Below are 15509 nucleotides of genomic sequence, written 5' to 3' on the forward strand. Positions count from 1 at the left end.
TGAGCGTATTAGAAATGAGCCATGGCCAAGGGCTCGGGGGGGGAGTGTCGTTGAAGGAGTCACGTCAAATTCGTTGGCTTAAAAGTACCGGTGCTATCAACTTATGCGATACGTGCGTCGGATAACAACCTTGACCGTTTTCTTCTGGATTTGCGACGGGGTGGGAGGGGTTAGGGAGCAAGAGGAGGGGAATATGGATATTTCTCACTCTTTTAGAAAATAGTGTCGAGTAAATTTGTGGCCCATTTCCTTTTTTTGTCCAACCTGACATCACCAATCCCGGACTAATCATTAAAAAAAAAAAGATTCAACAGTCTTGGGGCAATTCTACTGTTTAATTAACTGAGTGAGTCTTTTTCTATGATAAAAGTTCAGCAAATTACTAACAAAATACACACCTCAGTAGTGATTGTCACTCAATTCTTTATTGCAATTCCAAATCCAGGGAAAATATTCTGTCCACAAAAAAGTCCTTACCTAAATTATCAAACTAATCCGATAATAACAATAAAAACTTTTCAGCAGAAATCTGTCATTTCACTTTGTTCATCTGACAGTGCCAACTTAATGCTCGTCTCAATATACCAGACGTTACCAAAAATCTGTGCATTTTTATCACTTGATAAATGAGACGAACATTTTGGCATCTAGGAGTTTTACGTAAACATGACCGATTTCAAAATCACTCGTCTTCAAGTTTTAAAAATGTGCCTAATTTCTTTCAGTGATGTCTAAAGTACTGATAATTGCAGGACCAAGCTACAGTACTAGATAAAGGAAATACATCTACGTGGAAAAACCTCATGCATAATTCACCACAAAAATTTACATATTTGCTTATTCATCAAGACACATTCCATGGGAGAAAATTTCAGACAATGTCTTTTCTTAGCTATCTATTTTCTTTGTAATATTAATTCTGTACGCAAGGAACAAAAATAGCATCCTATACTTCAAAAGTAACATTTTAAAAGATAAGTTAACTTGTTAAAAATTCTGCAACCGAAGTGAATAGATTAAAAATCTTTTTAGTGTCAAATATATGCAATTTGGGTATGAAAGAACTTGACATGGCAAAAAACATACATCTAATTTAGTGCGGTAAAGATGCGGTCAAAGATTGAAGAATTTAAATATCTGAATTGCTCTCAATAAAATAAAGACACCAGCTTTGTCTTTTACAATCACAAAGAAGTAGTGGGTAAGACTGAAATACCCTTTCCAAAAAGTGATAATATGAGGTTGGCAAAACGCTTGTCATATGCCATCTGATTTTCCTTTTTTGATTGGCAAATCAGAGGACGTAGTTCATGGCGGTAAATCAGAAATGATGTAATTTCGTTCTTCAATACTTGTTTCATATTCAGCTCGACCAAACAGTGAATGATGACAATTCTATTTTGTGGCACTTCTTTTGTGGTTTTTTTAGATTTCACCTGTTCTTGCCAAACCCTATAGGCCACCCGATGACACTGCTGAATGCAGAGGGGAAATCTTTACCGTTCAGAGCAGAAACAAATTCAAAAATTGCAAAAACTAAATATAAAGCACACTGTTATTGCCTACATCACTTTTGCAAGCTGCCAAAAAAGTAGCAGTCAATTACATAATCCATTAAAAAACTAAAAAATAAAAGATAAATGTTTTTAAGTTCAAAGGATTTTCTAACAAATTAACAAATTTCTTTGTTCCTGTTGAATCACTGGCAGCCTTGTTTAAGTGTCTTGTTAGTTAAATAGAGAAAAATTAAACATTCAACCCATTTCACAGAAGTGCTTTAAAACTGGTTAAGCAAACCTGGCTTATCTTTAAAACAAAACAAAACCAAAACCAAAAAGTGGGTACCAGGCAATATAATACAGCTTATGATACATCTACTTGACAACCATGCTCAGTTTTGAAGAAATGGCTAAGCAATTCTGTGAAATGGAACACTTTATATTTTCTATCTGACAAACTCCTCATTTAAACAAAAATGATACATTATGCAAATGATACAAACTCGTGCTCATGAAATTTGCATAATTTATCATTTATCTTTGCGCTTTTGTGGAAGAAAGCTATACTTTGTTGAGTAAACGAAACCAGCAGAAGTGCCTTTCACTGTTCTGATGACAATTTATAATTAACTTGATCAGTTTTCTCTTAATTCACTTATCAAAATCTCAGAAATAACAAAATTGGAAGAAGATAAGTCCTCAATTAAGTACTGTAAAAGTGGTAACGATTGAAACTTTTTAGTGTGTCGTGAAGTCACTTTTCTAAGTTGTTATGCAGACTTTATCACTTGTTCATACAAGACACCACAAGATAGACAGACAGATAGATTTTGTTCTTGTTCATGAAATAATTTCCTATGAATACCACATACTCCGCATTTGTGATGAGAGATTGCAACATTCAAATCATGTTTTTCTCAAATCCTAAAGTACTGGATTTTTATACACGGTTGGTGTTTCAAGATTTAAACTTGATTAAAGAACGATTTTGAAGTACTTCAGACATGCTACACTCTTTTAAAGTCAAATTTTTGAGAATTTTTCTTTCATTTAAAGTGCAATTTGAATTGTCCAGGGAACGCTAGCAAAAGTGAGGTTGATATCCTCACAAGTAGAGTTCCTGCATAACTGAAAGAAAGGTTGCATAAACGTTTCTTTAATTAAAACACATTACAGGCCTACCCTACATTATGTACACTACTTGTTAACGAGTTCATTTGGGAACACTGAGCGGCAATAAATACAAACCAGAAAAAAAGTCCTTCACTGAATGCCAACAAGGGATTTCCACAGACCAAATTCGAGCAAAAACTGGAAAAGAGCACATAGTTTTGAATCCCACATTAAAAAAAAACGTACAATTAGTCTATGGTAAAATGGAACAATCGCTAAAGAAAATGTCTTAGGAAAACACATTAATTACATTGGTGCTGGCTTTCCACCCTGTGCACATTTTAAAAGTACTTCCTTAGCAGTCCACAAAAAATTACAGATCAGTGCTACATTCATTTTTTTTCAAAATACAAGTCTTTTTATCTTTTGTTCAGCAGATTTCAGAATTTAGACACGGGTGAGGAAGTAGATATTTTAAATATCTTGTTCATTGTTTTAACCACAGCATTTCACTCAATACATTCATACGATCACTTGATTGTTTGCCGAACTTGGAGTGGTTCTCAGAATGGGTTGCGTAGATCTGACATACATGTAGAAAAGCCAACAATTATTAATATCATTTAGATTAAATTACACTACTTTCTTTAGCAGCATTCTCATTCCGTTGCATATTCAAGTCTTTTCATCTGGGAGAAAAATCAACATGACAACAAAAAAAAAACAAACCCACAGGGCACTTTCTTAGAGCTGCCAAGCTAATCAACTTTAAGTCAAATATCCTGGGTAAAAGATTACAAGATAAAACCAGCCTGCCACACAAATGAGTCTAAATTTAAACCGGAGGCCAACTAACCTGTTGGAACATTTATTTTAATGTGCGACATCTCTGCTGAGATGACCCCATTTTTTTTTTAATACCACCAGAACAATCTCAAAGGCTATTGCTCATATAAATTTCTCTTACGCATTAAATGACCAAAGAAACTGTGTAGCATCAGTTTCCATAAATAGCTGCCAAGTGAATGGATATCGAATGTCGTTTTCCCAAAGTTCAGATCAGGTGAACGTCCACAAATTCACCATTAATCCACTGGTGCTCAAGAGGGTGCCATCTGGAGAGAAGTTAAGACTCTCTCAGTCTTTCATTAAAGTGGCTATGTACAGGATTGTCAAACACTGAGTGTCCACATGGGGGGATTTAAAGATACCACTTTGCTTTTACCAACGATTACCAATTCTGAGAAAAGTTCTGCTCTAGCTCCAACTAGACATCACCCCCCCACCACATTCCACTGATTTGCTCTAGTCTAGTATCCTATGTAGTGCAGCTTGGACTTCAACACAGGGTTGGTTGTGGCCTATTTGTGGCAAGTTGCAAAGTTTCAATCTTTCACAGCTCTTCTGTTCCACACATTTGTCCATGTAAGGTTAGTTTTTTTTCTAATTAGTACATTTCCCAAACACATTCTAGAGTTTTGGTTGGGAGAAACTCTGAGGAGCAGGGCTTTCAATCCCAAACTTGGGGAAGAAAAATTAAAAAAATAAGGAAAATTGCAGCCAAAATGTAAACCTCCAGGTTCGTTTGTCTGTGTCAGTCTTTCCCATCAGCCTTGGGCGCAGTTGGGGCAGACAATGTCCTGGCCGTCCATGACAAAGCACTCGTTGACCAGCGACACTTGGCACTTCTGGCATTTGAAGCAACTGTTGTGCCAGTTGCGATCCTCAAAGCAGACATATGTCGTGCTTCCTTGGCCTACCAATGAGAGAAGTGGGGGGGGGAACAAGAAAAAAAGAGTGAGATTTTCTTCTCCAGAAAATGAACAATCTTGATTTTCCTTTCTCTTAAAAAAAACAACAAGCTTGCTTGAATGTAACAATTCAATATGGCTGGCCAATATTTGAATACTTGATCATCAGCTTGAGTGTCCTTAGGCTGGACACTTTACTGCGATTGCTCCTTTCAACCAAGGAGTACTTATAGGGCCAGAGTTGGGCACTGTTTGAATCAAGTGCATCATCGTGTCCTTAGGCTGGACACTTTACTGCGATTGCTCCTTTCAACCAAGGAGTACCTATAGGGCCAGAGTTGGGTACTGTTTGAATCAAGTGCATCATCGTGTCCTTAAGCTGGACACTTTACTGCGATTGCTCCTTTCAACCAAGGAGTACCTATAGGTCCAGAGTTGGGCACTGTTTGAATCAAGTGCATCATCGTGTCCTTAAGCTGGACACTTTACTGCGATTGCTCCTTTCAACCAAGGAGTACCTATAGGGCCAGAGTTGGGTACTGTTTGAATCAAGTGCATCATCGTGTCCTTAGGCTGGACACTTTACTGCAATTGCTCCTTTCAACCAAGGAGTACCTATAGGGGCAGAGTTGGGTACTGTTTGAATCAAGTGCATCATCGTTCTCTCTGTTTACACCATAACTACTGTGTAAATGCTTCTGAGCCTAAGGGAAAGGCCAATTCTCACTAATTAATAGGAAACCAGACTGTTTCTCCTTTGGTTGAATGCTTGACTACCAGGCATCTTAGTATAGTGCCTGATTTGCCCGAGTTATACCTTGTTGTGGAGGGTTGATATTCATAGGTGATCAATGCTGCCAATGCCAAATAAATGGTACATGTATTCTATAACTGGCTGGCTTTAATTGGAATTGCCAAATTAGGAAATGCTTAAAAAATTAAGTGGTGACTGCCTGTGTTAATAACAGCAGAAAAATGGCATTGAGTTAGTCAAAACCAGAGAGCTACAAAATCTTCATCCAACACTTGGTTTCTGCATCTTTGAAAAGTCACATTCAATCATTAAATTAAAAAAGTGAGGTCCCTCTGAACCACGTGTCCCTGAGCATAATTACTACATTGACTTTTTACACAGCACCAAATAGGAAAACTTGTTTCAAAGTATAGTGCTTAACAGCAACAAAATGTGGGACAAGTTGGATTGCAAATAGCCAAGTCTGCTTTCTATTCTTGATGAGTGCTTTATTTGGTTTGCCTTCAGGTCAACAAATTCATTTTGCTCTTCCACTTTCTGTTTTTGAGCACGGTTTGGAAAGAAACCCTCTTGCAGATGGTGTCTTCAACCCAAGACAGCCCAGCTGCATAGCAATGAACATAGGTTTAAGCTTGCATAGCAGTCTACGGAGTACAACAGTGATAAAAGCAGAAGGTAAAACAGTGGCTTTTGTGCAGCTCTAGTTAAGGATCAAGCGGAGGATCTTGACATTATTAAAGCAGCATAAATCCCAGAAATAAAAAATGGGTTGACAGAAGATGAAAGCTTTTCAGAGCGCTCACATTCTGCAAGCAGCTGAAGACACAAAACCAACTCTATTTGTTTTTAAAGAAAACCTTAATGTCAAAGTTTAACGAACGTCTCTCTTCATATTGACTACATTCCAAACACAAAGTAACCCACTGGTGCCATTTCCATGATACTGTGAATGCATGCACAAATTCTCTTCCTCCCAAAATGTTAATAAACCTCTGGCAGGTGTCTGTGCTCAATACAACATCCAGCATCCCACACTTCCAAAGACAAAGGGCTGTCTGTGTACAAGGCGGCATACACGTACAAGCAGGAAAACACTTCCAAGAACTCTTCTTTTCGAGGGGATAGTTAGGTCCACGGGGGAGTCGACAACAAATTTGGGAAGGGAGTTTCTGGAAAATAGATAACTAGAACACAGGGTTTACTGAACACTTCAATGAACTTTTCTTCCTCCGCGAGCACAAGAAGAAAGCAAGCATATCATATCATCTTACACAGTTAGGGAGGTTGCAGGAGAACAAAGGAGGAAACGGATCACGAGAAAACAGGACTTTTCTGGCTTTGTTGATAACGCCTTTTTCACTTGATTTTTTTCAATATCAAATTAAATTCTTTTTTTTTTCAAAACGGATAAAACTTTCAATACTCAGATTCCCAGATGTTTATCTTTTTAACATGGCATTTATTTCAATATTTATGGGGCTTGAAAAGGGGTAAGGAAATTGTTTGAAAGGACAGGAAGGAGCACCTTCACATTTAGATTGTAATCTTTTGGTCAATGACACCAGACTTCATTTCTTCCAAAAAATGGAAAAAAATGGAAGATGATAGAGCAGTTCTAATGAAAGTTATTTCGATGCGATAAATCAAGGTTTTCCAGAAGAGAAAGACAACTCAGGCTTGAAGTGTGCACAACTACTGCAGTGATATCATGCATTATGTCTTGTCATTTTTTTGTCTAGCATTAATGACTTGTAGGATTGTTATAATCTGTGATCGATGAAAGTGTGATATATCTAATCATGGATACGAGCGTACAACATACATGTAAACTCGCCTCATAAAAGTACCCATGAGGGAGCACGAGCCAACCACTTCTCAACAATGGAAACTGACTGATGTCACCATGGTAACAGCACCCCTAACTGCTGGCCTGCAGTTCCAAAGTGTGATATCCTGTGCCTACCAATCACACCTGTTGTAGCCCTTGTGCCAATGAAAGCTTGTAGGGCATGTATGAGTGAGTTTTGTTTGCCGGTAGAGTATGAAGTCAGAGGTACATCAAGCTAGACATGGCTGGTCTACAATTTGTTGCCGTCTCTTTTTTTACCTGATAATGGTCTTACCAGACTTCATTACTAGAGAGGGTAAAATCTGTGCAATATAAATTCCTAGATTTGTTTTAAATTAAAGGTGGATATTTGGCCACTCCGGGTTACAACTAGTTTGCCTGCGTTCATTGAACGTCTCTGCCTGAAAATAATTCATCCGGGTTGACAATCAGCTTTCAATTTCTGAACAAAATTGCCTCTGCAAGGGCCTACAATTTCATCTGCAAGCTTACCCCCCCCGCCCTTCATCCCGGAGTCAGTCCGATCAGTGCTGAAATAGATTCAGCACAGACGAATAACTTCAGTTTGGTGAACCCTTGGTCACAGTGACAAAGATGACAGCTAAACATGATACAATGATTACATGTACATGTAGACTGTAAACATAATCTGCCATGGATGGAATATGAAACGGAATAGTTGAAGAGCGTCAGGATGATGCAGAGGGCAATTTGACATGAAAACTAACACAAGAACTGCCATGCATGCAACAGAAAGAGTTCAAACAATTTCTACTGGGCTACGGTTTGGGCAGCTGAGTCAAAATTACCACAAAAATCCATTTCAAACATGACGATTTCCCATGACAAAGTCCCTTATTCATTAGAAAAGGCATCCAAACTCATTATACAACTCTCATTTGACTATTGAAATTTGGTCTTCTTTCCGTTTGAGAGCGCCAACACCCTCAAAAGTCCGTAAGTGCATTGTACTCGTTTGAAACTCCTTAACCAATATTCTTCACTCTTCCTCACCTCAAGTTGGTTAGCATTTCCTTATATCTGACCAAAAAGGCACATTCTCTGAATGCTGAATACAGAGATCCTGAATGCCTACCCTCTTCATCATCTGTTTACCCAACTGAACTTTTATTTTTTGTCTTTTCTAATGACCACAGAATGCTTTGTATAGTCAATGGTTCTGGAGTTTATTAAAGCACAGTGCACGGATGGAGCAAAAGTAACAGAGTTTTCCAAACAAAGCCACAACCATAAGGCTGCAATGATTGACACCTCGGTTGATTAATAGGGCTTTTAAGCAACTCAAAGTAGCCGGAAAGGATGAAAACGCAGGAAACGTGGATGAGGGAAAATTAAGGAAAAAAAGGGGGAAAAAAGAGAAAAACTCTGAATGCATGTAGAGCTTCACTCAAAATGCCGTACAGTCCTTACCAGAAGTGGCATCGCCTGAAGCTGCCCCGCCAACTGAAGAAAAAGGGGGAAAAGTCGGTTGGAATTTCTTTAAGGTCGGCCATGCAACATGCATATTCATACCGTAAACCGAGATGAATGGAGGATGCCCAGAGCAATGAGAAATGCACAGATAATGTACATACGTCAAAATGATACATTTATCAGCTAATCACGATGGAGATGATACTGATGTAACGTAAGACACGGAACTCTGTGGAATAACATGAAACAAAACTGCCTGCAAACATGAGGTGGATTCAGCAACACATTTTGCGCCTGTCTATTACAGGAAACAGTTAAAATGTGAACAATACGGCCTCGGTGTGACAAAAGGAGTTTGATATAGTTGGGACGTGGACCCCAGACCTCCCAATTGGTGTTGTGGGGCTCAACCCACGAGCTACAGCTCTCCTGGATCTCCTCGTCTCTCGCTGGTCAATTGGTCAGGCGAGGAGCCAATTAAATGCCACTCAGAACTGACTAATTCTTCAACTCTTACACTCCATGCTGTTTAGTGTTAGGAAGAATATTAGCTTTAATGCACTTTGTCAGACTGACAAGGCTACATGTACCGCATTAATTTTGACATTTAGAAACCCCCCCAGTGAGCCCTGTTTTCAAGACTGACAAGAGGACCACAGTTTCTGAACTAACTTTCTAAATAGCCAGACACTTCAAAGACAAAGACACACCAACAGGAGGAGAGTTATACAAAAGCGGGTCAAGGAATGGGTAAAAGGGTGAAGAAATATAAAACTATGATGATACCCTGCACAAGCGGCAAATTCACTTCACAGTGCCCAGTTCAATCCCATAAACCAATGATTTCAAGGCATTTGGAAAACCTGTTGGGTTTTCCAAATTCTGCAGCTTTTCCTCAATTTCAATTCTTTTCTCCACTCTTCGTTTCGTCTGAAACTTCATAATCAGTTTGGAATGCCTGCTGTTTGAACAAAATGACAAAAGTCTAAAAATAGCCTCATATTCGGCGATTTCATATTTCTGGAGCAGAGAATAGAGGCACGGTGAGCCGAAATATCTTAACTCAGGCAACTAAAATTCAAGAACCAAAGCTTCAAGGAGATGAAGCCAAGATATTGGAAACTGCTCAAGCTGATAAACATTTAGCTGTGTTATGTGGGATTTTAATTATTTTCACATGCGCGGATATACTTGTTACTTGGCTACCACCAATGGTAGGGCTCTGCTATATGCACAAAAGGGAGACCATTTGAAACATTTTGGGCTAGGGAGGACGGCACGCATCCCAGGATACCTAAACACATGACTTTCAATCCTTAGAAGGGGAAGGGAACTTGGGGTTACACAAGAAAAAAGGAGGGTAAAAAAGTGGGCCACTTAACAGGAAAGTGCTCACTGCCACACGGCAAAGCTGGCAAGACAAACTTTGGCCAAACATTGGAACTTTCCCTTGTACTGTTTAACAGACACAGCAGGGCCAGATTTGCCTGGGAATTGAAACACCAGAATGCCGATCCCAAAGCACCACACTTTGGCTTCCAACTTGCATCAGAAAGCGGCAAGGTTAGTCAAGCGAGCGGCACAAAGTAATGCTTTACATGTTTACGGCAAAGACAACTTCCCAGGTCCATTTGGAATGAGCGTCTGTTGCCGACATGGATTCGCCCAGGGTTAGGCACCATTTCAAAATTCTTATCAGGTAGGTGTCGGACAGAACGATCCGACCGATACATTTATTATCAGTTGGCTATCAGGTGAAGTGTTCTCAAGTGGCCAATTCTAACTGATAAATGCCTTTTTATTGCATTACTCCCAAGGCTATGTGGTTTCGGTGGAGCAACACCCCCTCCTCTATTCACTCAACACAAGTCGCTGTTATTATTTACTGATCGGTCAGATGGCCCTGCCCTATAGTCAACTGATAGGAATTTTGAAATGACGACTTAGCTATCTCAACAACAGAATATAGACCAGGGCAAAGTGATTTCTGAAAGAAGAGCTAGATTTTTATGTACGACATCTGAAAGAAAAATGGGAAGAATTTCATTTAGAGATTCAATTAACCACTGAAATGATTGATTTTCCAGGTAGTTTAAATGTAGAGGACTAGGAATGAGATTACCTGCAACACTTTTACCGACTAAGCCCGTAATGTTTGGATACTCACCATGATACAGCAAGCAAAATTAACTTTAAAATAAGCCCAGGCTTTACAGGAAAGCAAGCAGCGAAGGCGTAAGGAAACAAAGGCCGAGAAAAGTCAGAGGCGGGAGGCTAGCCACACCGCATGCCGGTCTCCCGGACCGGAATGAAAATAGACCTTACCGACGATGGGCTTCAGGCAGGCCGAGCACCGGCGGGCAAACTTCTCGCCGTAGCAGTCGGCGCAGTAGCGCTTCTCATCTCGCAGCGTGAAGCGCTGGTTCCAGAGCGACTTGGAGCAGCCCGAACAGCAGAAGCAGTCCCGGTGCCAGGGCTTCTTCTGGTAGGACAGACCGCCGCTGGAGATGATCTGCAGAGGAGCAGGGGAGACGGCGGTCCAACACGGGCTCGGCATTAGGATATTGGTTGTGTGAAGAAAGATGCGTGGGGGGGACAAGCATTTGGGAATGTGTTCAACTCAAATATGTAACCAGTACATTGTTGCTCTTGGAGATTCTCAAAAGGAAACGTACTGCCCTCAAACATCTCATTTAGGTGTCAACCAAGTAGGCTCACACTAACACATCTGTTTTGGGCCTAAAAGCAGGCTTGTCACCAAAGGGGGGAGAGGCCCAGAGGGACCACAGCAAGCCGCTGCCCCCTCCATCAGCAAAAACCATAACCACAACAATGATCTAAGGTTCTTGTGATGCGACCCTCCCCACCCAAGTTGGTAACACCCCCCCCCATGCCCGAAGCTGGCAACTGGGCTAGCCATACGCTCTGGTATTTGGCCTACCTCCATGCTGGCCACGTGGGCAATAGCCTACCTGTCCACAGCCGGTGCACTTGATACCAAAGGTGTCCTCGTAGCATTTGGTGCAGTAGACTGATGAGTCCTTGGGTACAAAGCTGCCGGTGCCAATCTGCTTGTCGCAGACCTTACAGCGGAAGCACTTGTCATGCCACTCTTTGCCTTGGAAGCCGAGTCTCGTCACACCTACAAGAAAGAAGGAGGGAAGAGGATGGTATTGAGACTGGTTTTATGACGACACATTTGGAGCCTCCTTATTACCGAATGGAGTGCCCTCTGCTGGTTTGTTTTTTTTTTCAGAGAGTGGAGGGCAAAAGTGATCTGCTCTTGGCCAAACAGGCTCTCTACTGGAGCTTACTCACATTTTGCTAAATAAGGGCTGATTACATTCAAGGACCATTAAGAGCCAAATCAACGAATCATACTATAGGTGAGGGGTAGCACATTAAACTTATTTCCATCAGAATGTGCCCAAAATAAAGGCACACATTCAATGAGCCCCACACATCTAAATTGGGCAAACACACAGGACTCAATATCAGAGGGCTGTTCAGCAGAAAATCTTGATCCGCAAGTTTACATGCTAAGCAATATTAGAAGGGTGCCGGCCACAAGCAATATACATATTATGACATTTTTGGCTGGTCACCTGTCTTTGCTAAGCATACATTTTCCCCAGCCTAAGCAAATTTCCAAGCCTAACTGCAGTATGAGACTGGCCCCCGGAACGACCCTGCCGTATCCTCAGCTATGCCGGCCGGTGGCTGTGAAAGAAGTTACACAGGAGGGAAAAGAGAATGAATGGGGAGAACAGGGAAGAGAGTTGCAGTACCAGGCTTGAGGATCTCCCCGCAGGCCTGGCACTTGTTAGCCAGGTGCTTCTCATAGCACGTGGAGCAGCACATCTTGTTGTCCCAGTTGCCAAAGGCCTTGTCGGCCAGCGACTCCTTGCAGAAGTGGCAGGTGTAGCGAGTCTCAAAGCAGCTCTCATGGTAGTGCTGATTCTTGAAGGACAAGTCCTTCAGAGAGAAAGGTAGGAGAATTGTATTGAGTTTTGACTTCTAGTTTGAGTTGGCTCTTCAAAATCACTTTTCACACATGACCTGATCTCATGAAATGAGTCTTAGGGCCATCCTTTCAGTAGGTTTGTTTTAGCTTTCATTAGAAAGAGCAGAACAAGTTCTTTGATTTGATGCGTTACTCAGTTTGGACACAGAGCGGGTGAAACATTTTGAGAGTTCGCATTGATTTTACACTGTGTAGGATTCCCCTTACAAGGCCTTGAACTCCAGGCCTGTTGCCTGACCGGAGACTGGGAGGGTTGTCAAATCCAAAAGTGTAACTCTTGGCACTGTGAACACATATTTTTATGGAAAGGGCTATCATAATGTGCTTTGGAGCACAGCATCAAACAAATTCCATGTTTGTCGTGAACCGAAGGATGCATGTAAGACTTGCATAGGCCCCCCTACTTCAGTTTTCAATATTCATTGGCCTGGTATATGAATTCGCTCTTCACTCAGCACCTTGAATCGGGCGCTGGGTGACGGCGAGCGAATGATTTGAACATGATTATTAAAACACTCTCAGAAAATCCCACAAAAAAAGTCAGAAGTTCTAAAAAAAAGTGATACATTCTAGTAAATCATTATTACCTCCACTCACCTCACTAAAAATGGTAAAAAAAGAATATTTTAGGGCACATTTCATTTTGCACTTTGGAAAAGAAATCAGAAAATCGGGCCAAATTAACATGTCATTGGAACTTTGTAGCGGGTATATGAAATCGACATTTATGAATCAAAATATTTGGAGTTTGATTAAATTTCTCCCTTTGTGAAATTGGAGATAAAATGTTGCTCCATACACAAATGTTAGAAGTGAAATTTCGAAGTGCCCATAGGGTCCGCGCCACTTTCCGGTGCGCATTCTCCAATTGTAACGTGAAGCAGCGCACGAACAAGTGTTTTCATTGAGCCTAAACTTTCTTGAGTCCTTGAAAATACCAATTTTAGTGGGCTGGATTAGTGTCCCGAGTCCTCGCTGGATGGGCCATGACGCTGTTCTTTTTTAGACCACTAAAATGATAAATAACATGGATTACACAACCGTAAAAGACAAAAACTAACAGATGTACCACACAATGTTTGAGGGGCGAACGGTACTTACAGGGCCTTTACAAGTCTTTCTGGACTGGTTTCCTTTCCAACACTTGAGTAGAGCCAATGTAAAGGACAACCAATGAAAACTGCCTTGTCCCCGCGTCCGGAACGCTGCGCTGCGCCGGTAGTACGCGTGGCTGGCTGGCCGCGGCGTTGGTCCGGGTTCTGCTGCGCTGCAGGCATGGAGCGGCGTTTAGTTTAGTTCATTATAAACCGCACAGACATTTTCCGCGTGAGAATCAATGTATAAACCGCGGCTTACATTCAGAAAATTGTAGTAGGCCCCTATATTAAAGTTATATATTTCTAACAACCAAAAAAAACCCCACACACACCAATGAACGGAACTTGGAAGCGAGCGGGGGGTCAAACCCCCCGAACCCCTCCAGCCTACGGGCTTGAACTCACTAGTGACTCTGGTAACTTATGAGATGTGGCTCATTTGTTTGGTTGAGTCACACATCTTGAGTGTTTTAAGAATGGTTTCAGAACCCAATGCAAAATGGGTTTTGTGATCCAATACTGTGACTGACTTCATTACGAGTCCCTGCAAGGCCATCTGAAGCCCATCACAAGCCACTGGTCCAGGACCGGAGTCACAAACTATTCAAATAAGCTGTGACCAACAAATTCCTTTGTAATCATCCAACCACTCAAGTTATGACCGGTCTCGAGAAAGGACTTGTGAAAGGACTTGTGTCAGACTCTGGCTACGACACTGCCGCGACCGCAAGCATTACCTTGGAGTCGTGTCCAATTTTCTGGTTGCATTCGGCGCAGGTGTTGGCAAACAGGTCGTTGTAGCAGGGGATGCAGTGGGGGTTGTTTTCCCGTAGGATGTAGCTCATACCGCTCAGCGACTTGTCGCAGTGGTTGCAGCAGAAGTGACCGGGGTGGAAGGAGCCGTCCATGGCACGCACGTACTCTTGGGAGAAGATCAACTAAGACGAGTAAAAAAAGCCACAGAAGAAAACATAAATGATGCATTCAAGACAGTTTGTTTGACTTTGAGTACCTCTGGGTCAAATTTGTTATTTGTTATTATAAAAAGTAAAGACAGGCCACCAGTTAAAACGGTGTGCAATGCACTACTTGGCTGGTTACCAGGTAAGTATTTACTTAGCACATAACATCTTCCATAAATTGGTGGGAGAAAGCTCTTCACACTTAAACCCTAATAGAGGTGTTAAGAGCCACCTCCGATACCTTGTTGCCACGGCAACTATGATGAGGATAGATGGGCCTTCGGAGGCATCAGCTGTTTGAAAATTGCCCAGGGTGTAAAGACAACCAAACGGTGTGCATATCTGCCACTGACCTATCACGTACATGAAATCATTATGCGTCAATGCCACCTTGTCGCTGCTAAATCCTACTGCCATGACCGGAATAAATCTGAAATGTTTATTCACGGTATGCGTAATTTTTTTCCAAGCGCCAAGAACTCTTTATCATATTAAATGAATACTTTGATGGAGATAGTTCACATCTTCAACATTTGGAGCTCAGATGAATTTCAAGGATGAAATTTCAAAGTGCAAACACAGCAAAGCCAACATTTGACTGGAATAGACAGTGGGCATTATGCTGAATGCGACCACTCCCTGTGGGACCAGCGTGCACATCTGGCGTTCGCACATCTGCTGTAATGAAGGGCGAATGTGAAACAGGAATAAAGATACCTCCGCCCACGCATGCAGCGAGGACTTCATGACCATATTGCAGCAGTGGGGCTGGCTTCAATAGTTTTCTGATGCAAACATCCCATTAAAAACCAATCTAAATCCTTCAATGCCAACTTTTTCGCACACCCCAAGTGGTTTGGGTTTTGACAGCAGATGTCTTTCCTTTGTTTAAAAGTTTTCCAAAAAGTCATCCCAGTTTTATTAAAACCTCAATGCCACAAAGCAAAAAAACAACAAACAAGAATTATAATTTGATGATAAAATAATGGAGCAAACACAGGATTCCAAGAGACCAAAATGCTGCGC

The 15509-nt window shown here is 41.3% G+C and overlaps 1 protein-coding gene across 4 annotated transcripts in view; it reads right to left on the bottom strand.

Moving 5' to 3' along the window:
• Nucleotides 1-403: 403 nt before the first annotated feature.
• Nucleotides 404-15509, bottom strand: part of LOC110974602 (four and a half LIM domains protein 3-like) — a 130097-nt gene continuing 114991 nt past the window's right edge. For 3 of the 4 annotated variants that reach the window (XM_087146416.1, XM_022226377.2, XM_022226379.2), the window contains 6 exons: nucleotides 14259-14459; nucleotides 12189-12375; nucleotides 11373-11542; nucleotides 10726-10912; nucleotides 8398-8430; nucleotides 404-4368 (listed from right to left, as the gene is read on the bottom strand). In XM_087146416.1, the coding sequence (XP_087002542.1) occupies nucleotides 4220-4368; nucleotides 8398-8430; nucleotides 10726-10912; nucleotides 11373-11542; nucleotides 12189-12375; nucleotides 14259-14459 (927 nt within the window). In that variant the 3' untranslated portion in view covers nucleotides 404-4219. The remainder of the gene's footprint in view (nucleotides 4369-8397; nucleotides 8431-10725; nucleotides 10913-11372; nucleotides 11543-12188; nucleotides 12376-14258; nucleotides 14460-15509) is intronic. The other variant, XM_087146417.1, reaches the window with a different exon arrangement.

Source organism: Acanthaster planci, linkage group LG15 (assembly GCF_054643075.1).
Source record: "Acanthaster planci isolate LZ-2023a linkage group LG15, COTS_SCS, whole genome shotgun sequence".
NCBI lineage: Eukaryota > Metazoa > Echinodermata > Asteroidea > Valvatida > Acanthasteridae > Acanthaster > Acanthaster planci.